The sequence below is a fragment of the Physella acuta genome, unplaced genomic scaffold (genome assembly GCF_028476545.2).
Source record: "Physella acuta isolate Inbredline_101_S28 unplaced genomic scaffold, ASM2847654v3 ptg000204l, whole genome shotgun sequence".
NCBI classification, from domain to species: domain Eukaryota; kingdom Metazoa; phylum Mollusca; class Gastropoda; family Physidae; genus Physella; species Physella acuta.
The window spans coordinates 407085-430301 of NW_026731723.1; the positions used below are offsets into that span (position 1 = coordinate 407085).

The 23217-nt window shown below is 42.4% G+C and overlaps 1 protein-coding gene across 2 annotated transcripts; it reads left to right on the forward strand.

Moving 5' to 3' along the window:
- Nucleotides 1-897: 897 nt before the first annotated feature.
- Nucleotides 898-21610, forward strand: LOC131937241 (protein SSUH2 homolog). 2 transcript variants are annotated; one of them, XM_059294510.1, is made up of 13 exons: nucleotides 898-1001; nucleotides 3100-3155; nucleotides 13325-13449; nucleotides 13534-13665; nucleotides 13917-13983; nucleotides 14280-14409; nucleotides 14778-14957; nucleotides 15486-15548; nucleotides 16792-16892; nucleotides 17273-17365; nucleotides 17482-17584; nucleotides 20314-20418; nucleotides 21062-21610. In XM_059294510.1, the coding sequence occupies exons 2-13, from the start codon at nucleotides 3139-3141 to the stop codon at nucleotides 21203-21205; spliced, it is 1260 nt and encodes a 419-aa protein (XP_059150493.1). In that variant the 5' UTR covers nucleotides 898-1001; nucleotides 3100-3138; the 3' UTR covers nucleotides 21206-21610. The 2 variants fall into 2 exon arrangements, with proteins under 2 accessions (XP_059150493.1, XP_059150492.1); XM_059294509.1 differs by lacking the exons at nucleotides 898-1001; nucleotides 3100-3155 and adding an exon at nucleotides 7113-7319.
- The last annotated feature ends 1607 nt before the right edge of the window (nucleotides 21611-23217 follow it).

The following is a 23217-nucleotide window of genomic DNA, read 5'->3' on the forward strand; positions in this document are numbered from 1 at the left end:
GAGGAAGCGCTGAGAAGGAACAAAAAGTTTCAAGTTGGACGATCAACTGGTGGATGGGTGGATGTTTAGTGTATGTTTGATGGATGGGTGGACGTTTGGTGGGTGGATGAATGTTTGGAGGATGGGTGGATGTTTAGTGGATGTTTGATGGATGGGTGGACGTTTGGTGGGTGGATGGATGTTTGGAGGATGGGTGGATGTTTAGTGGATGTTTGGAGGATGGGTTAGTCAAAATAAGTCTTTTTTTCTTAACTTTGACACCCTGTAATTCCGTAATGGAACTTAGAAAAATTAGCCTTTTCGTAATTTTTCTACCCCGGTTGGCGCCCTCTCTTGTGTAGGCGCTCGGAGCAGCCGACCGACCAGCCCCCCCCCCCCCCCTCCCCAGCTACGTCACTGGTCCATCCGTGTAGACGCCCGAACATCAGTTGTGTAGGTACGCCCTTTGAAAAGGTGAACCCCCCCCCCCCCACACACACACATGAAGCTGTAGACGCCCCAAGACCAGCTGTAGACGCCCCAAGACCAGCTGTAGATAGACGCCCCTAGTCCAACTGTGGACGCCTTGTGACCAGCTGTAGACGCCCCTAGTCCAACTGTGGACGCCTTGTGACCAGCTGTAGACGCCCCTAGTCCAACTGTGGACGCCTTGTGACCAGCTGTAGACGCCCCTAGTCCAACTGTGGACGCCTTGTGACCAGCTGTAGACGCCCCTATTCCAACTGTGGACGCCTTGTGACCAGCTGTAGACGCCCCTAGTCCAACTGTGGACGCCTTGTGACCAGCTGTAGATAGACGCCCTGCGCCCCGCGGACTGTAATCTCACCAGAAAGCTGATCGACTGCCAGTTACGTTTTGTTTATCACCAAAACAATAGAGGTCACGTGACCTACTATCATCAAGTGTGGCCTAAGTGCTGTGTCTGTGAGCTAGATGTGTCGCTGTTAGCCAGTCTTCCTTGTGTTGTCACTGTGTCACCAGGCGACCAAACTCTCTAGAAGGTATGTCCGTGCTTATGGTTCTTTACTTTTTCTCGCCATACAAATGTGCGACGCTGCTTTTCAAAGCCGGTTATTGTATCTAGGTGACGTCACATGAGCTGGTTATTGTATCTAGGTGACGTCACATGAGCCGGTTATTGTATCTAGGTGACGTCACATGAGCCGGTTATTGTATCTAGGTGACGTCACATGAGCTGGTTATTGTATCTAGGTGACGTCACATGAGCCGGTTATTGTATCTAGGTGACGTCACATGAGCCGGTTATTGTATCTAGGTGACGTCACATGAGCCGGTTAAAAGTGCCGGTCGCTGATCGTTTTATTATCGAGATTTCAAAAGTTGAAACGACAAGTCAAATTCGTTACACTGTTAACCCATTTCCTTCCGTAGTTCCTGTTGTTGCTGTGCCTGCAAATATCTAGCCCGTAGTGCAACGTCTGGGTTATGTCCGTAGAATTCCCCCTATCTGCTAGGGCAGGGGTTCCCAACCCTGTGCCCGCCGAACGATTCGTATGTGCCCGCCTCTCACTATTCGACAGAGACAGATTTTTTTTCATAAACATTATTGAAAGGTTGAAGGGGGATGCAAATCGAAAGTTTGGGGGGGGGGGGGGGGGGGGTTGCAAATCGAAAGTTTTGTCCCCGGGTGACGGGAAGGGTCACTACGCCTCTGGAAGGAGTTTGTAGATTTAAAATAGGTGGTGCCCGCCTCCCTACCGATATTTTAGAATGTGCTATAGAGTAAAAAAAGGTTGGGAACACCTGTGCTAGGGGGTCATCCATTTATGTCGTCCACAAAAATTTTGAATTTTTAGCCCTATACCTATACATCTGACCAAGCGAGCACATCATACACGCGCAGATATTTAAATATCTAAATTGTAACGTGGTTATTTTGGTTTTTTTTTTTTACATGAAAAAAATGACTAGATCTACATCTAGGCTTTGACACAAAATTAAGATTTTACGCCTACTATGATTTATTTACAATAGTTTGAAATGTTTAAAAATGAACTTGAAATACCAAGCATTGCTTACAATAGTTTGAAATGTTTAAAAATGAACTTGAAATACCAAGCATTGCTTACAATAGTTTGAAATGTTTAAAAATGAACTTGAAATACCAAGCATTGCTTACAATAGTTTGAAATGTTTAAAAATGAACTTGAAATACCAAGCTTTGCTGTAGAAAATTGCCGCGGTCAATGACCCCCGTCCTACCGCTCGTTAAAAAAAAATCGATATTTTTCTTAGGCGGGCGGTATACTGTAGTATACAGGTATACGGTAGTATACAGGTATACGGTAGTATACAGCTACATTCCTGATACATTCAACACAAGAGCTACCGACTTAATGTATGTTAATGTATAGTATAACCTTCTTTTTATGTGCAGGTTTTTAAATATTTTTGTAAACATTTTCAAATTTAAGTATTTTGTTGTTTAATTCAACATGTGGACGTCCACCTTGACCCGACCCCCCCCCCCCCCCACCCCCCGCGAGTCCATAGGCGTCCACAAAAATCGATTTTTTAACCCCCCCTCCCCCCTCGTGTGTGGACGTCATACATGGATGACCCCCTTGTGTATTTATGTAGTCAGCACTGAACGAAAAAGGTCACGCAGAGGCGTAGCGAGGGGGGGGGGCGGGGGGGGGACGACATATGTCCCCGGGCGCCGACCTTAGGGGGCGCCAAAATGGGTTGGAAAAAGAAATTGAAAGCTTGAGGGGAGGGGGGTGCAAATCGAAATCCTGATGGTGGGTGCAAATCAAAAGTTTGAGGGGGGGTGCAAATCGAAAGTTTGGTCCCCGGGCGCCGGGAAGGGTCGCTACGCCTCGGAGGTCACGCGTCCCAAAAAAGCCATTCAAACATTGCCAGTGCTGGATCCACTGCTTTGTTTGGGCTTCAGTGGACCATAGCGCTAGATTCATTGTAAGACATAGAACACCTAGTGTCTACATATTATAAATCGTGTGGTTTACTGCCCAGTACACCTGTGTCTACAGGATATCTTGTAGTTCCTCTGTAAATTTTGTTTGCTGTAAAACGTTGGTACTCGGCCTAACCTCCAACTCCCAACCGTTTATTTTACAGTGTTTGGAGGAAGTGTTGGGACTGCCTGAGTGAGAAGAAATGTCCAACTTTGTCGGGTAAGTGAGACTTAATGTCCAACTTTGTCGGGTAAGTGAGACTTAATGTCCAACTTTGTCGGGTAAGTGAGACTTAATGTCCAACTTTTGTCGGGTAAGTGAGACTTAATGTCCAACTTTTGTCGGGTACGATAAAACATCAGACTGCTGCTTGAGTTCGTGAATTAAATTACAGGGCATTACATTCACCAAACAGATTTGGACCAGAGTGTCATTAGCGAGAAAGCTTTATATGATGATACACATTTTGTGATGACTCCGTCGACTCCCATACTCACTGACTCTTCTGTCGACTCACTCATTCTTCTGTCAACTCACTGACTCTTCTGTCAACTCACTGACTCTTCTGACAACTCACTGAATATTCTGTCAACTCATTGACTCTTCTGACAACTCACTTGCTCTTCTGTCAACTCACTGACACTTCTGTCGACTCACTGAAAATCTGTCGACTCACTAAATCTTCTGTCGGGGCCCTTTTCCCTCTTTAATTTTTAAAAAACTTTTACATTGGGATTTTAATATTTGTATTATAAAAATAATTTTAAAAATACGTCGGTGCATACACTTGTTTTAATGAGCGCCATGCCCTAGGGATACGGAGGGCTACTATAATCAATGGCTAAAGAAAATAAGGGGTGTTCTCCAGCCGCCTCGGCAGTTGTATACAGTTGGGCGCCCCAAGTCTCTTCATTATGATGATGTCATGAAACAAGTTGTAGATATGCCACTTTCGTCAGTAGCTTGGCCTTCTAAGTATCGAACATACAGAAGCAGCTAAAATGGACTTCAAGGAACATAATCATTTTACAAACTTATAAGTAAGAGAAAAAAATCTAAATAAATCATGAGCAACTTTTTAAAAATTTGTATTTGGCAAGTGGCGTCACAAGTTTCGATATCACCCGGTGCGTTTAGTGAGTGTCACCCCCCATTCCGTCTAACAATTTTGCATTTCAGGTGGAGTGTTACCCCCTCTCCTTAATTTTTTTTATTTTTTTAATTGAATGAAACATAGTTTTGACAATAAATTTTACGAGTTTTCGTCATGGTGTTACGCCTACATTTAGAGGCCCACGCCTCTTGAAGCTACTGTGTTAGGTCACTTAAAGGTTACAGGCTTACAGTTAATTTGTTTTTACATAAAAGTGATATAAAATCAAAGGTATTTTACGCTACGTGGTACTACATAATTATACCGTATAAATACACAACTATGTACACAATTTACCGATTAAAGTAGGTGCCCAATAATGATTTTTGCATAGGGGCCCGAAAATCCTAGCTACGCCACTGTTCTGTCGACTTACCACGGCACTCAATACTGGTCGATAAGGGCAACAAAATATGGTCAATGTTTTTTTTTTTATCAATGGACTAATCCTACTACACAGTAGACCAAGACCATATCCGCGAAGCTCGCTATATTTTCAGCGAAGCAAGTCATCACTTAATGACCCTCATTAGTACTTAAGACTTCCAGGACTTAATTTTTATTTTTGCAATTGAAATCACTTTCGTTGATCCAACTATCGTTGGTCAATCTATCGTTGATCAAACTATCATTGATAAAACTATCGTTAATATGTTTTCGTAACACAGCAAGAGGGCCGTAGTTTATTTCTCAAAATGCAGGCTAGAGGTACATCGACATAAAATACGGTAGAGAATGACTTTTTGTTCGCCCTCTATGGCGAAATACGATTTGATCCGGCAATATCTCCAGCTATCTAGTGAGTTTCTCGGGGTGTGGGCAATATCTCCAGCTATCTAGTGAGTTTCTCGGGGTCCGGCAATATCTTCAGCTATCTAGTGAGTTTCTCGGGGTCCGGCAATATCTCCAGCTATCTAGTGAGTTTCTCGGGGTCCGGCAATATCTTCAGCTATCTAGTGAGTTTCTCGGGGTCCGGCAATATCTCCAGCTATCTAGTGAGTTTCTCGGGGTGTGGTCAATATCTCCAGCTATCTAGTGAGTTTCTCGGGGTGTGGGCAATATCTCCAGCTATCTAGTGAGTTTCTCGGGGTGTGGTCAATATCTCCAGCTATCTAGTGAGTTTCTCGGGTCCGGCAATATCTCCAGCTATCTAGTGAGTTTCTCGGGTCCGGCAATATCTCCAGCTATCTAGTGAGTTTCTCGGGGTCCGGCAATATCTCCAGCTATCTAGTGAGTTTCTCGGGGTGTGGGCAATATCTCCAGCTATCTAGTGAGTTTCTCGGGGTCCGGCAATATCTCCAGCTATCTAGTGAGTTTCTCGGGGTGTGGTCAATATCTCCAGCTATCTAGTGAGTTTCTCGGGGTGTGGGCAATATCTCCAGCTATCTAGTGAGTTTCTCGGGTCCGGCAATATCTCCAGCTATCTAGTGAGTTTCTCGGGTCCGGCAATATCTCCAGCTATCTAGTGAGTTTCTCGGGGTCCAAACCTAAGCTATCTAGTGAGTTTCTCGGGGTCCGGGCAATATCTCCAGCTATCTAGTGAGTTTCTCGGGTCCGGTAATATCTCCAGCTATCTAGTGAGTTTCTCGGGGTCCGGCAATATCTCCAGCTATCTAGAAGTTTCTCGGGTCCGGCAATATCTTCAGCTATCTAGTGAGTTTCTCGGGGTCCGGGCAATATCTCCAGCTATCTAGAAGTTTCTCGGGTCCGGCAATATCTTCAGCTATCTAGTGAGTTTCTCGGGGTCCGGGCAATATCTCCAGCTATCTAGAAGTTTCTCGGGTCCGGCAATATCTCCAGCTATCTAGTGAGTTTCTCGGGGTCCGGCAATATCTCCAGCTATCCAGTGAGTTTCTCGGGGTGTGGTCAATATCTCCAGCTATCTAGTGAGTTTCTCGGGGTGTGTGCAATATCTCCAGCTATCTAGTGAGTTTCTCGGGGTCCGGCAATATCTTCAGCTATCTAGTGAGTTTCTCGGGGTCCGGCAATATCTCCAGCTATCTAGTGAGTTTCTCGGGGTGTGTGCAATATCTCCAGCTATCTAGTGAGTTTCTCGGGTCCGGCAATATCGCCAGCTATCTAGTGAGTTTCTCGGGGTCCGGCAATATCTCCAGCTATCTAGTGAGTTTCTCGGGGTATGCAGGACTTAGTTGGAGGGCCCGGTCCTTTACAATGTGGTGGCTTTCAGGTGTGTACTAGCTGCTCAATGTATGTGTACCAGGAAGTACTAATTATAGAATTAGGTTGTGTGGTGTGTGTGTGTGCGGCGGGGTTGGGGTGGTAGGAAAATAAAAAAAAATTCCCTTAAAATTTCCCCGGAACTAGGTCATGGTCTCCTTTGTCGTCTCACAATGACAGCCCTTGAGTGGTTTGTTACTCGTGTGTACATAACATACATACGTGTGTACATGACATACAAACATGTGAACATGACATACACACATATGTACATGACATACACGCGTGCGTACATGACATACACACGTGTGTACATGACATACACACATATGTACATGACATACACGCGTGTGTACATGACATACACACATATGTACATGACATACACGCGTGTGTACATGACATACACACGTGTGTACATGACATACACACATATGTACATGACATACACACATTTGTATATGTACGTCACATACATACATATGTGCATGACATACACGCATGTGTATATGTACATGATATACGCACATATGTACATGACATACACACATGTGTACATGACTTACACACGTATTACATGACATACACACATATGTATATGTACATGACATATAGTGATATACACACATGTACATGTCATACACACGTGTGTACATGACATACATACACACATGTGTAAATGACATACATATACGCTGTGTAAATGACATACACGTTATGTACACAGTGAGACCGAATTTACTTCCCGACTCGCCTGACCACCCGTGTCACAATAGCACAGTGTGTGTGTGTGGGGGTGTGTGTGTCGGTACGCCCAGGTGTGTGTGTATGCCAACAAGACACCCTAGTGCTGAACTAGATTTGATCGTTTGATATCAACGCACGATAACACGAGATTAGAAAACATCGTCCGTCAGATCAAGTTTTGGGATAGAACGTGGGCCTCTAGTGTGTGGGCCTCTAGTACAGTGTGTGGACCACAGGTTTGATCTGAAACTGTTTAAAAAAGGATTGTAAAAGATGGATGAAAGGACTCCGATATTCGACAGCAGGTAAATTCTGTGACAAAAATTGTTTATGTATTTTATCTTCCTCTTACACGATGATTTATTGAACGCTAGACACTTTACATACCCTCAGAACAGTACACATTGTATTACTGCTACATTTTATTATTACAAAATTATTCTTTTCAAATCTTTACTTTTCAAATATTCGAAACGTCTATATTCTTATTTCAAGCTTTTATTTTAAATTTGCTTCCACTGTTGTCATAGATCAAAACGGGCGAGCGAAATTTCAAGTACTTCTAACTGACCGATTCGTTTAAGAGTTGGCACGTGGGTCAAGACTTAAAGACAATGAAATCTGACATTTAATTTGACCTAATTGGATGCCTAGTTATTTTTTTTTATGAATTAATTAAAACTTTCTGAAATGAGTAGGGTATCTTACTACTACTATTAGGTAGTCCAAACTGGCGAAAAAGTGCGTTTTAGGGTCAGTTTTTGCGGTTTTCAAAAAAAAAAAAATTTCACTACTTCTAGTTGTCCTATAAGAATAAAAATTATATGTCAATAAAGTTTTAGCCTTTATCTGTCGTAATCTGGTATTTTTATTTCTGTAACACATGTTTGAATGTGTTTTATATTTGTTTGAAAAGTATCAGTTACGTCAACAAATTTCACCGTTTTGCGTGTACCGATCGACCACACACTGTTTCATTTGGTTGCGGCTTCGCGACGAAGCATCGTAGAAGCATAATCTTAATGTCATTTTAAAGATCGAATTCTAGTCTATCGTTTGATGTATAAATTGAAAAAATAACTAGTTTATTTCATTTAAAAAATACAGATTTTAAACTTTAAATGACGATATATACACGAAAACAAACTAATTCTGTTTCAATCTTTACACCGATGTAAAGTTCACTTTTATAACTACTTTGTGTTGTAAATTCAAGTCTTTCTGATTTACGGTCGCGAAGCCGTACCCTCAATAAGCATATAACCCTCGAGTCAACTTTCAGCCCCGAATGAGTTGCTCGCCGAACGGTTTTAAAGGTTGACGACCGATGATGCTAAACGGATTTTACCCTTGCTAGAGCCTTCAAACAAGTTGTAAGTATCATTTTTAAAGTTTCATTTCCATTTTAATGAATGAATTTTAAGTTTGAATGTCAGTTTGGTTTAATTAGCACACGTTATTAATGTAAATTTGAACCCTACTAGTCCACGGTTTTAGCGTGTGAACTACGCTTGTACACATGGTGTGTTTAAACGTGAAGCTATTTAATTCAGGACATTCTAGGGACTTAAAATATGGATGCACTTAACTATTAGATGCTAGTGTTTACTAATTCTTTAAAATCTATCGAATGGGATTAATTATAGGGTCGTATTACTACAGTTTATTTGGACTATCACGTCAAAATTATGAATCGACAAATTCAAAATGGCCACCAGACAAGCCTGGTTACTATGTGGACGAACTCAATTATTTACAGGGAACGAAGGTTAAATACTTATAAAATATTAATGAAATACAAAAGAAATGTATAATTATAATAACTATACATTTTTATCGATTTATTTAAAACAAAAGACACTAAATTTTAAGGACTAATGTGATTAATTTTTTTATATTCTGTTGTGTACTCTGATTCTGATTCCCCTGCTAAATAATGTGAAATGGTCTGCGCCAGTCTCCGTAATAAAATGTACCAGATCAATTTTTAGATGGTGGTGCAATTTGTTAAGATTCTACATGTTGTGACTTAGTTTTAAATGTTATATTAGTTGTAAGTGTAAGTAGTACTAGTAGTATTTCTCATTATTTATTTATTTTATATGCATATAATAGTAACAATGAAGGACAGTTAAGTTGTCCTATAGGATGTTGAGAACCACAGTATGGCATCTTCATCATTGGATATCTCAACCAGTGTCGGCAGTGTGGCACAAGCAACGAATATTTCAAATTTCATTCAGTAGAATTACTCTTAAAAATATATATAAAGTATAAATTATTTTTAACAAAAAGGTGTTTCAGGCTTTTTCATATGTTTCCAGTTATAGTCATAGGACAAATAGTAGGCCTACACACTAGGCTAGTAGTAAATTTAATTATATTTTATTAATCACTAAATCAATTGTTTATTCCATAGCTGGAGACATTTACGATGGCCTATCCAGAACTTTCCTTACAAGGGAAGGGAAGAAGGCCAAGACCCCACTCCCCCCTACTATTCCCAAAACATATTACTTACTCTTGATGCTCCACAAGATCAAGGTTGAGGGAAACCAGACGTACAAAGATGTGGAGTTGTAGTTTTAAAAACTGTTCCCCCAAAGCAGTTATCAACCGGATAGGTTTGAAAAGAAACCAAAGCATGTGGCATCAACTGCTGCATCACTTGTAGGCATCACGTCTTTATTAAACTACATTACATTACATTTACTGGTGACAGGACAAATGATCTCAGGACAAATGATCTCAGACAAAATATCTCAGACAAAATATCTCACGGACAAATGATCTCAAGACAAATGATCTCAGGACAAATGATCTCAAGGACAAATGATCTCACGGACAAAAGATACCAGGACAAAATATATCAAGACAAATGATACCACGGACAATTGATCTCAGACAAAATATCTCAGACAAAATATCTCACAACTAAATTTTAATAGTGTATTGGATGATTTTAATTGATCTGAATTTTTTTTTTATTGACTCTCTTATCGTTTTGTTTACTATGTTTAACATTGTTTATAGGCCTCTATAGTAATTGTAAGAAATGTTTGCCGTATAAATTTGTCATATTGCACTAAACATTTTAAGGTTAGTATTAGTAATATAGTATACCAAGATTAAAGAAATAATTTCGAAAGACAGCGTAGGTGTGCTTGTCAAACGTGAGACAATTCTACCACGTCAGGTGGACGAAACTAGATCAAAGGGGATGAAATAACAATAAAGACACACCTTCGTATCAAGGTGGCCGCTCGCTTTGATGGCAGAGACATGCCTTAAGGGAAAGACATCCGCACTCCATGGACAATACGACTAGCTTTTCAAGTCCATTGTTATGCTTCGGTCACACCTTAGAGATCAGGTGACAAATGCTTATTTAAAAGACAGCGGTCATCGCGAAGCTAAGTATGTCGTAGTGTGCATCAAACAAAGCAGTATTAATGGTGATTGCTTTGATATGGTCTCTTTCGTTACCTCGCAGAAAAATATTAGGACATTAGTTTCTGGTGAATGTATGTTTGCCATTTGGAAATGTGAAATTAGGACATGTCCAGCAAGAGTTCACACAATAGATGATCACATAGTATTGGAGAGGTGTGATCATAACGATGTACCTACCAGTAAAGAAACTTACACTTTATGTTTGTATTGATGATGTAATAAAAACAATAGTTTAACGTTACGAACCTTCAGACCCATTCACATTTTTGAAAGATATTTCGCGTGATATGAACATTAATGTTGTATAGCTACCGTTACTTTATATGTTTTATACCTTTGAGGCTAAAAGACAAAGTTTGTTTTAATTTTTACTTTTTCAAATCAAATGCTACTACAATTTTTTAATACACCTTTGATGGTTTGTTAGGTTAACTAATTCATTTTATTCACAATTATTATACTCAAAAAAGTAAACAAAACCATATTAACAGTCAATAAAAAAAGTTCAACTAAAATCATCGAAATACTATTAAAATTTCCCTGTGAGATATTTTGTCTGAGATATTTTGTCTGAGATCATTTGTCCATGATATCATTTGTCCTGATATATTTTGTCCTGGTATCTTTTGTCCGTGAGATCATTTGTCCTTGAAATCATTTGTCTTGAGATCATTTGTCCTGAGATCATTTGTCCGTGAGATATTTTGTCTGAGATATTTTGTCTGAGATCATTTGTCCTGAGATCATTTGTCATGGAACCCATTTACTCTACTAAATTTTGATTCTGTTTCTCCTGCACTAGATAACTGTGGTATTTTTTAAAATAATATTTTAACTCATGTGATTTTTGAAAATAATTAACACATTTTTCCACGTTGATGTTACCAACACAATAGTTTTAGAGTTATTCCAAAGCAAAAAAAAAAAATTGAATTTTTTTTTTTTATGAAAATAAAAGTGACCAAAACGTATTTTTGTCATTTCCAATTATTTTTTTACCTTAGAAAGACTCATTTTAGATGACTGAAAAAAATTGGGCATATATATTACAAACTTCGCAGCAACTTTACCAATTTCTACACTTCTATGTTATTTAGTTTAAAAAATATGGGTTCTCAAAAATGGCACTTTTTGAAAATCACTTTTTTACCAAATTTTGCTTTTTTAAAAATCGCATAACTTTTTTATTTATTGAGATATTTTTATAAAATTTGTGGCATAGACCTTACAATTAAAAGTTATTTCATGACATACTCACTCCAGAAGTCTGCAATCAATAGTTAATTTCAGTTTGGACTACCTACTACTATTCCACACTAGAATACACGTATTATCATGTTCAATATGGTGCGCAATAGTTTTTAGTCAAGAAACTCTATTGTATTTTGTTTTAATCTTAGTTATATTTAAAGAAAATTATGTATTTTCGCCTTTTAATTTTAAGTGCATTATTACATTATAAGCTTGTTATTAAAACGTTTTATGCTTTTTTTAACAAGCTTTAAACTTGCTTCCTCTGCCTAATTATATATCTGTCGTCATGTATCGAAGCTGCCGAACGAAACTTCGATCACTTCTAACTCACCGATTCGTTTTGAACTTGGCACGTGGGTCAATCTAACATCAAATTTGACTTAATTTAATTTTTAAAGAATTAAAGTTTTCTAGATTGTACGTACATTTTTCGGGTTCATTTAATATACTAAACATTTTAAAATACTGAAGTAAAATTCATAAACAACGTTTAATAACACGCTTTACATAATTATGCACTAAAAAGTAGAGAAAAAAATGATTTCCTTTGAATCTCTAATAATGCACTACACTACTATTCAAACAACTATAACGATTAGCGTAGGTCACTATGTTATGTTTTGAAATCTTGACTAAAATTTAAGAAGCGACCTGCGCTTTTCTTTTAATTTACTTAAATTGTGGTGCATTATTATATATTTCAAGAAAATAATTTATGTTCTTCTTTTTAGTTCATAATTATATTAAAGGTTGTTATTAAAATGTTTTTAATGAGTTTTTAAATTTTATTTTGGCGTTTCTTGAAAAACATTTTTTGAGAGCAACAAATGTTCTAGTTGACATCTTATTGTATTGTTCACTTGTGATGTGACATCGTTAACATAATTGTGACGGTAACATAATTGTGACGGTAACATAATTGTGACGGTATTATAATTGTGACGGTAACATAATTGTGACGGTAACATAATTGTGACGGTAACGTAATTATGAGGGTAACGTAATTGTGACGGTAACGTAACTGTGACGGTAACGTAATTGTGACGGTAACATACCTGTGACGGTAACATAATTGTGACGGTCACATAAATGTGACGGTAACATAATTGTGACGGTAACGTAATTGTGACGGTAACGTAACTGTGACGGTAACGTAACTGTGACGGTAACATAACTGTGACGGTAACATAATTGTGACGGTATTATAATTGTGACGGTAACGCAATTGTGACGGTAACGTAATTGTGACGGTATTATAATTGTGACGGTAACGCAATTGTGACGGTAACGTAATTGTGAGGGTAACATAATTGTGACGGTATTATAATTGTGACGGTAACGTAATTGTGACGGTAACGTAAATGTGACGGTAACATAATTGTGACGGTAACATAATTGTGACGGTAACGTAAATGTGACGGTAACATAATTGTGACGGTAACATAACTGTGACGGTAACGTAATTGTGACGGTAACATAATTGCGACGGTAACGTAATTGTGACGGTAACGTAATTGTGACGGTAACATAATTGTGACGGTAACGTAATTGTGACGGTAACGTAATTGTGACGGTAACGTAATTGTGGAATGTTCCCCAACAGCGCAGGCGGGTCTTACAGTGGACAGCCCCCCTACCCCCCACACGGAGGTGTCCCTGGAGCTTATCCACCCGGTGTGGTGCCACCACCCCAGCCTGGGTATCCACCCCAGCAGGGGGCGCCCCCAGGTAAGAGGCCACACTGTCAATGTCCTGTCACTGTGCTGTCACTGTGTGTGTGGTGACCCATGACCTTAACCTTGTCGTTGCTAGGTGGCGCCCCGCCCATGAAGGACATCCCCCACGACGCCATAGCTGACCCCAACGAAGACCAGATGGCCTCAGCGCCCCCCGCCGAGCTGATGGAGAGTCTACCGGGCTACTCTAACGTCGGCTACCAGGGAGGTCAGTCACGTTACACCTTTCGTGGACTGACTAAATTAGTCACGTGACAAACGTACTAGACTGAATAAATTAGTCGCGCGACACCCTTAGTGTTCTGATTAAATTATTCACTTAGCAAACGTACTAGATTGACTAAATTAGTCACGCGAAAAACGTACTAAACTGACTAAATTAGTCACGTAGCAAACGAACTGAACTGGCTAAATTAGTTGACCTAAACGACAAGTCATTAGCCATTTGTTGTGTTCCAGCCATGCTGCCCCCGCCCACATACCAGGAGGCCGTGCAGGAACCACAGGACCGGCAGCTCATTAGGAGGTAGGTGTTACAGCCGGACATTTCGGCCGGAAGCAGTGTTTTTCCAGACTTTTATCTCCGGGGTGGGGGGCTAAAATTTTCGGGGGGGGGGGGGGGGGCAGACGCTGTTATTAAAAGTATATATTTTCTATGCAAATTCCATTTCGTTCGGGAGGGGGGCAAAGCCGGACATTTCAGCCAAACAACCTACCACAACAACCTAATCAGTAATACAACAACCAAATATAACAACCATCGTGTGAAGACTAGCAAGATCGAACAACCAACTAACCACTACCTCCCCGCCCCACCCACAGCAACCACGCCGTGACAGAAGAGCAAGCTAGGGAGGCGCTGCTGCAGTTTGTGGCTGAGCACTGCTGCTACGGCAAGAAACCCGCGCAGATGATGAGAATCAACGAGCTCCAGTCGTCGTCTGCCCTACATGTGAGTCAGACGTCACGGACCTTTAGGGTGACCTTGACACCATAATAGATTGACCTTCAGACCTACATAGGATGGCCTTCAGACATTCACAGGGTGACCTTCAGAAATTCAAAGGTTGACTTTCATACATTAACAGGGTGACTTTCAGATCATCATAGAGTGACCTTCAGACCACAATAGGTTGACCTTCAGACCTACACATGGTGACCTTCAGACCGTCAGGGCGTGACCTCAAGAGCGTCATGGCGTGACCTTCAGAGCGACATATGGGTAGCATTGACCATTGGCATTAAGACTGATGAGAATTGTAAAGTTACTTGAAATTTAACCTGCGCTTAATCTGTTATTCTCCCCCACCCCACCCCCAGTACACCCTTGAAACTTTCGGTGAAGGCCGCTCGACCAAGTGGACGTGCAAGCCGTACATGGGGGAGGGGCTGGTGGTGACGGGCCCACCCCCGGGGCCCTGGGACATCCAAGCCCAGCCGCCACAGATGTTCCAGACAAGCAAGGTCAAGGTTGAGGTGCCCAACACGGCCTCCATCAAGGTGAGGGTCACCTTCTGACATGTAACTATCACGTGACCAGATGTCATATGTCAACTGGCGGGCTCATGTCAGCTGTTGACATGTAAACCTGTGTCATAACCTCATAATCAAATGTAATCTGTCCATATTTTGGTCCAGCTAGTTGGCTTCTGATACCAAATGTCATCTTATAACATATGTGATTTTATTTTGTCATGTGTCATCTGGCGATATAAAGCGAGCTACTGTGTCATATAGTTACACTATTTCAGTGGCTGTCATATAAATGTCATGTAACACCTTTATATTTCAGTGGCTGTCATATAAATGTCATGTAACATCTTTATATTTCAGTGTTTGTCATATAAATGTCATGTAACATCTTTATATTTCAGTGGTTGTCATATAAATGTCATGTAACATCTTTACAGTGTTTGTCATATAAATGTCATGTAACATCTTTATATTTCAGTGGTTGTCATATAAATGTCATGTAACATCTTTACAGTGTTTGTCATATAAATGTCATGTAGCACCTTTATATTTCAGCCTTGTCATCGATGTGGAGCAAGAGGCTACAAGTACTGCTACAGCTGCATGGGGGTGGGGAGGGTAAGTTGTGGGGGTGGGGAGTGTAAGTTTAGGGGTAGGGAAGGTAAGTTGTAGGGGGTGGGGAGGGTAATTTGTAGGGGTGGGGAGGGTAAGTTGTAGGGGTGGGGAGGGTAAGTTGTAGGGGTGGGGAGGGAAAGTTGTGGGGGTGGGGAGGGTAAGTTGTGGGGGTGGGGAGGGTAAGTTGTAGGGGGTGGGGAGTGTAAGTTAAGGGGTAGGGAAGGTAAGTTGTAGGGGGTGGGGAGGGTAATTTGTAGGGGTGGGGAGGTTAAGTTGTAGGGGTGGGGAGGGAAAGTTGTGGGGGTGGGGAGGGTAAGTTGTGGGGGTGGGGAGGGTAAGTTGTGGGGGTGGGGAGGGTAAGTTGTGGGGGTGGGGAGGGAACGTTGTGGGGGTGGGGAGGGTAAGTTGTGGGGGTGGGGAGGGTAAGTTTTGGGGGTGGGGAGGGTAAGTTGTGGGGGTGAGGAGGGTAAGTTGTGGGGGTGGGGAGGGTAAGTTGTGGGGGTGGGGAGGGTAAGTTGTGGGGGTGGGGAGGGTAAGTTGTGGGGGTGGGGAGGGTAAGTTGTAGGGGTAGGGAGGGTAATTTGTAGGGGTAGGGAGGGTAAGTTGTGGGGGTGGGGAGGGTAAGTTGTAGGGGTAGGGAGGGTAATTTGTGGGGGTGGGGAGGGTAAGTTGTGGGGGTGGGGAGGGTAAGTTGTAGGGGTAGGGAGGGTAATTTGTAGGGGTAGGGAGGGTAAGTTGTAGGGGTAGGGAGGGTAATTTGTAGGGGTAGGGAGGGTAACTTGTGGGGGTAGGGAGGGTAAGTTGTGGGGGTGGGGAGGGTAAGTTGTGGGGGTGGGGAGGGTAAGTTTAGGGGTAGGGAGGGTAAGTTGTAGGGGGGTGGGGAGGGTAAATTGTGGGGGTGGGGAGGGTAAGTTGTAGAGGGTGGGGAGGGTAAGTTGTAGGGGGTGGGGAGGGTAAGTTGTGGGGGTGGGGAGGTAAAGTTGTAGGGGGTGGGGAAGGTAAGTTGTAGGGGTGGGGAGGGTACGTTGCAGGGGGTGGGGAGGGTAAGTTGTAGGGTGGGGAGGGTACGTTGTAGGGGTAGGGAGGGTAAGTTGTAGGGGTGGGGAGGTAAAGTTGTAGGGGTGGGGAGGGTAAGTTGTAGGGAGGGGAAGGTAAGTTGTAGGGGTGGGGAGGGTAAGTTGCATGTGGGTGGGCATTTTAAATAATAAGTAAACTTTGACTGATGTGAACTTTGACCTCCGACCAGAAAATGTGCGTCTTCTGTGGGGGCTCGGGCAGGAGGAGCTACTACGAGAACGGTGAACACAGACACGGGCACTGTCACAGCTGTGTAGGAGGGTGGAGCACGTGAGTAGGGGAGGGGGTGGGACATGTGAGTAAAGGGGTGGGGTGGGGCATGTGAGGAGGGGAGATGGGGGAGCATGTGAGTAGAGAGGTGATGTGAGTAGTGGGGTAGGGGGCATGTGATGAGTGGGGGGTAGGGTGGGGCATGTGAGTACAGGGGTGGGGGGGCATGTGAGTAGTGGGGGGTAGGGTTTGGCATGTCAGGAGTGGGGTGGATGTAGGGTGGGGCATGTGAGTAGTGGGGGGGTAGGGTTGAGCATGTGACGAGTGGGGGTGGGGCATGTAAGTAGGGGGGTGTGGTGGGGGGTAGGGTGGGGCATGTCAACTAAAATGTAACTAGCTTTATACGATCTTAAAGTTACCACACCCGTTTCTATTTTTAGATGTTTCGTCTGCTCTGGGTCAGGTCAGCTGGTCTGCAGGACGTGTCAAGGTCGCGCCAACCTGCGCTGGTTCATCCAGCTGACCATCAAGTGGTAACTTGTGCTCATCACGTGACTAGCTTTAGACCAGTGGTCTAGTTGTTAGGGCTAGAGACAAAATAACACGCACAATGTAACCTTGACCTTGATCTTTGACTCTGGTGTTTCAGGACGAACCATCTTGACGACCACATCATCGAGCGTACGTCACTTCCGGACGAGTTGATCCGGACAGTGTCCGGACAAGTTGCCTTCGAGGAGACCTCGCCCCGGGTGAGTTGATTGTAAAAACTTACGGACATTTTAGACTGCGCTAAATCTCGACATTTTAGACTTCGCTAAATCCCGACGTTTTAGACTTCGGCAAATCTCGACATTTTAAACTTCGGCAAATCTCGATATTTTAGACTTCGGCAAATCTCGACATTTTAGATGTTTTACACCTTCCTGTCTAATCTCGACATAATAAATAGAATTCCAATTGTGATAAATTTGAATCGAGTAGTTTTGTCAGACTTTTGTATTTCTATAGCCCGATTGGTCAAATAATGATACCCTAAAATAACCCTTACTGACTTACTGGTAAATATTTTAGCCGTTATTAAACGAAAGAAACATGAAATTTAAAAAATTAAAACATTTAAAATTATAAACTTTTAAATGCAATGAAAAACAACTAGGTCGCTTATGAACTAGCAACATATGCTTTCACTAAAAATGAAATTCTTTTTTGTTTTACTGTTTAAAATTTTTAATACATTTAAATTGGGAATACTTATATTTATAAAGGTACTAGCCGTCCCTGCCAGGCCCTGCACTGGCCTCTGTGAAAAACCTATGACTTGTGTGTTTAGTAATCAGCATACACCCGGCATTGCACGGGTTTAGGAGATATATTACTTTTTGAATTAACCCTAACCAAACCAACCAAAAACAAAACACACAATAAAACCGCAAACATAACACAGACACAAACCCAACCCCAAATAAAAAGAAAACTTAAATGCTAACAAAAAAGCAAACACAAATACAAATAGAAACACAACCGCAAACCTAAACGCAAACAATAACTCAAAATAATGCAAATAAACGCAAACATAAAAACAAACTTAAATGCTAATATAAACGAAAAGTGCTCATGGTCTATCCCGGAGCGCAAAAGCGCACAATGCTGGGACGCCGGCGGAACCGCCTGATTCAACTTAGTAAACGACTATATTACCCCAACTTATTCATAATCTTTTTCACTCACTTAAACGAACGTAGGCACCATAGCTAACACGGGAAGGCCCGGGGCGCCAAATAACACCCTGTCGGGGTGCCAGAGGACGCCCGGATTCGATTCAGTTAAAGACTATATTAACCTTCCATATCCATAATCTATTGCACTGTAATATTTTTTAAAGGGAAGTAATTTATCAAGGGAGGTAATGAGTTCTAAAGGACTAAAATCAAATAACTGTCAGACACAATTAGAATTTTTGTGAAGGGTGATACATTTTCTTTAATTTTGTTTAATGCACATGCCGTCAATTAACACTATAAGTTTGGAAAATGAAATTTGTTTTATAACACCTTCAACATTAATTGTTTATATCGTTGATTTAGATGATGAGCACTTTAGATATATCACACTATGGCGATCAATTCTTTTTTTTTTTTTTGCTATATTCCTTTGTAATCACGGGTCTTTCCGTCGGCTGTACTGTATGTGTGTCTGTTTGTTTGTCTTTTAAGAATTACTACACCTTGCATCCGATCGCCATGAAACTTTGCAAAGTTGTTGAGAATACTCCTTGGGAGGTTTATTCGAAAAAAATATCTAATTCGTAGGGGCGCCCCTGCAGGGCGAGATTCAATTATTCTTTATATGCGGTTTATAAAAACAAAAGTCGATTGCAGGGGAGATTTCTGTAAAACAATTTTTTTTTTTTAAATTTCGCAAGGGCGGCGCCCCTGGAGGTTGCGAATTTTCTCTATATACTATATACGGTACCATGAAACTTTGGGGAGAAGAGAATACTCCGGAGATGATTTCTGCGGAAAAAAAAATTTCTAATGGGCGGCGCGATTTTCGTGAATACATGGTTTGGCGCCCAGAGTTCCAGAGTGGCTACATTAGCACTTGGCATCCGTTAATTGGGCGTCCTGCATTATGGATAAGGGGTACTACTATATTCGGCGTTAAGACTGCAACAGGCGCAACCACAGACGCCCTTTAGATTGCGCGACCCGAAGCGTCCTAGTGCGGTACGGATAAGATGGGGCGTTTAGGTCGTTCACTAAATTGAATCAGGCGCGTCCGCCGAAGCCCCGGTAGGGTGCTTTTGCCCCCGACTGTCATTGGACTTTCTTCAAATTCCGCGGCAACCCGCGGGAACGGGCACGCTAGTATTTTATAACATGTCAAATCTGCCAACCAGAAGCCGGTTGGTAGGATCTAATGTTGATCTAATGTTGATCTGATGTTGATCTAATGTTGATCTAATGTTGATCTAATGTTGATCTGATGTTGATCTAATGTTGACCTAATGTTGATTTAATGTTGATATGATGTTGATCTGAAGTTGATCTGATGTTGATCTAATGTTGATCTGAAGTTGATCTGATATTGATCTAATGTTGATCTAATGTTGATCTAATGTTGATCTGATGTTGATCTGATGTTGATCTATTGTTAATCTAATGTTGATCTAAAGATGATCTAATGTTGATCTAATGTTGATCTAATGTTGATTTAATGTTGATCTAATGTTGATCTGATGTTGATCTATTGTTTATCTAATGTTGATCTAAAGTTGATCTGATGTTGATCTAATGTTGATCTGATGTTGATCTAATGTTGATCTAATGTTGACTTAATGTTGATCTAATGTTGATCTAATGTTGATCTGATGTTGATCTAATGTTGATATGATGTTGATCTCATGTTGATCTAATGTTGATCTAATGTTGATCTGATGTTGATCTCATGTTGATCTGATGTTGATCTGATGCCCTAGGTGTGGCCAGTCAACCACTTCCCCGAGCAGGAGATCAACGCCGCGTCTAACACGCTGGTCAGCAGACATGGCTCAAGCTTTGGGGGGGAGCGGATTTTGATGCAGGTAACACATCACGTGACTTATCAGGTAACATCACGTGACAGATCAGGTAACATCACGTGACTGACCAGGTAACTCATCCCGTGAAAGACCAGGTAACTTATCACATGACTGATCAGGTAACTCATCACGTGACTGACCAGGTAACTCATCACGTGACAGACCAGGTAACTTATCACGTGACAGATCAGGTAACTTATCACGTGACTGATCAGGTAACTCATCACGTGACAGATCAGGTAACTCATCACGTGACAGATCAGGTAACATCATGTGACAGACCAGGTAACTCATCACGTGACAGACAAGGTAACTCATCACGTGACAGATCAGGTAATTTATCACGTGACAGACCAGCTAACTCATCACGTGACAGATCAGGTAACTTATCACGTGACAGACCAGGTAACTCATCACGTGACATATTAGGTAACTCATCAGGTGACTGACCAGGCAACTTATCACGTGACAGATCAGGCAAATTTGATCGTTAAGTATCTTTAACCATACTGTTGTTGAAAGATGTCACCAGTCTGTCATGACACCTGTGACAGGTCTGCCATGACACCTGTGACAGGCCTGCCATGACACCTGTGACAGGCCTGCCGAGACACCTGTGACAGGCCTGCCACCGATGTGTCCACAGAGACACCGTGTGCGCGTCATCCCAGTGACGCAGGTGTCCTACAGCTACAAGGACAAGGCTGACTCCTACTTCGTGTACGGCTTCGAGCACAAGGTCTACGCCCCTGACTACCCCGCCAAGTGTTGCTGTTGTAGTGTCCTGTAGCTGGCGTTGGTCCAGTGGTCAAGTGTTGCTGTTGTAGTGTCTTGTAGCTGGCGTTGGTCCAGTGGTCAAGTGTTGCTGTTGTAGTGTCTTGTAGTTGGCGTTGGTCCAGTGGTCAAGTGTTGCTGTTGTAGTGTCTTGTAGCTGGCGTTGGTCCAGTGGTCAAGTGTTGCTGTTGTAGTGTCTTGTAGCTGGCGTTGGTCCAGTGGTCAAGTGTTGCTGTTGTAGTGTCTTGTAGCTGGCGTTGGTCCAGTGGTCAAGTGTTGCTGTTGTAGTGTCTTGTAGCTGGCGTTGGGCCAGTGGTCAAGTGTTGCTGTTGTAGTGTCTTGTAGCTGGCGTTGGTCCAGTGGTCAAGTGTTGCTGTTGTAGTGTCTTGTAGCTGGCGTTGGTCCAGCGGTCAAGTGTTGCTGTTGTAGTGTCTTGTAGCTGGCGTTGGTCCAGCGGTCAAGTGTTGCTGTTGTAGTGTCTTGTAGCTGGCGTTGGTCCAGTGGTCAAGTGTTGCTGTTGTAGTGTCTTGTAGCTGGCGTTGGGCCAGTGGTCAAGTGTTGCTGTTGTAGTGTCTTGTAGCTGGCGTTGGTCAAGTGTTGCTGTTGTAGTGTCTTGTAGCTGGCTTTGGTCCAGTGGTCAAGTGTTGCTGTTGTAGTGTCTTGTAGCTGGCGTTGGTCCAGTGGTCAAGTGTTGCTGTTGTAGTGTCTTGTAGCTGGCGTTGGTCCAGTGGTCAAGTGTTGCTGTTGTAGTGTCTTGTAGCTGGCGTTGGTCCAGTGGTCAAGTGTTGCTGTTGTAGTGTCTTGTAGCTGGCGTTGGGCCAGTGGTCAAGTGTTGCTGTTGTAGTGTCTTGTAGCTGGCGTTGGTCCAGTGGTCAAGTGTTGCTGTTGTAGTGTCTTGTAGCTGGCGCTGGTCCAGTCGTCACGTGACCAGCTAGACGCTGCGGTTTGGAACTATGCAATAATTCACATCAAACACATTCACACAGACATCACATCAAACACATTCACAAAGACATTACATCAAACACATTCACATTCTACCAACTCAACATTGTAGGCCTACATTGTTCACAATAATGGTAAAGATATTTCATACAATTAATGTTTGTGGTTAATTTTTTTCGTACAACCATCATACGCCTTTAATTAACTTTAAGTTGATATGGAAACCAAATGACCTACATTGAATAAACGAATATTTTTTGTTATAATATTGTTTAATTAATATTGTTTAATTAATGCCTTACCTGTTGCTGTGAGGTGAACAAATGTTGTGTGCAAGCCCCCCCCCCCCCCCCCCATGTGGCCCCAACTCACCAGATGGCAGGCGAGTTTTCAACACAGCCGTGCGAAAACTCCGGGCGGAAAGACAAATGGCATAATGAAACCGAGAAACTAGGCGGTAACGCAAAAAAGACGTGGAGGCTTATCGCAGGGTTAGAGGGTTGCGGAACCGACAGGTCCCTGGCCTCACTCCGCACCGACTCAAAGGTCGCATCATCGGACAAGGATTCTGACGCAATCCTTAACGAATACTTCGCCGCAGCGAGCGAAAGTATCAAACCCTGTGAACGAACAGAAGAGGTAGAGGGCCTATTGAAAACGGCGGAGACGGTGGAGCCGGCGGTCACCGACCCCCTCTTTAGCTCCCCTATTACGATGTCAGAACTACAGCGTGCCCTGAAAAAAAGCAAAAAATGGCAAGGCACCAGGACCCGACCTGGTGTCGAACGATATGCTTAAACAGCTGGGGGCGGAAAGTAGGAAGCGTTTACTTGCCCTGATCAACCGTTCATGGTAGCTTTGCGTACTCCCAACCAGTTGGAAAAAAGCAGTAGTGGTAGCACTGCCCAAATTGGGTAAGGACTTAAGCTCACCTGCGGGCTACCGTCCAATCTCCCTCTGCTCCAACAGGGGGAAACTCATGGAGCGACTGGTAAATGGACGGTTGTACTGGTACCTTGAGCAGAATAAAATAATAGATCCTGCCCAATGCGGCTTCCGTAGAGGTAAGCAGCCCATGGACTC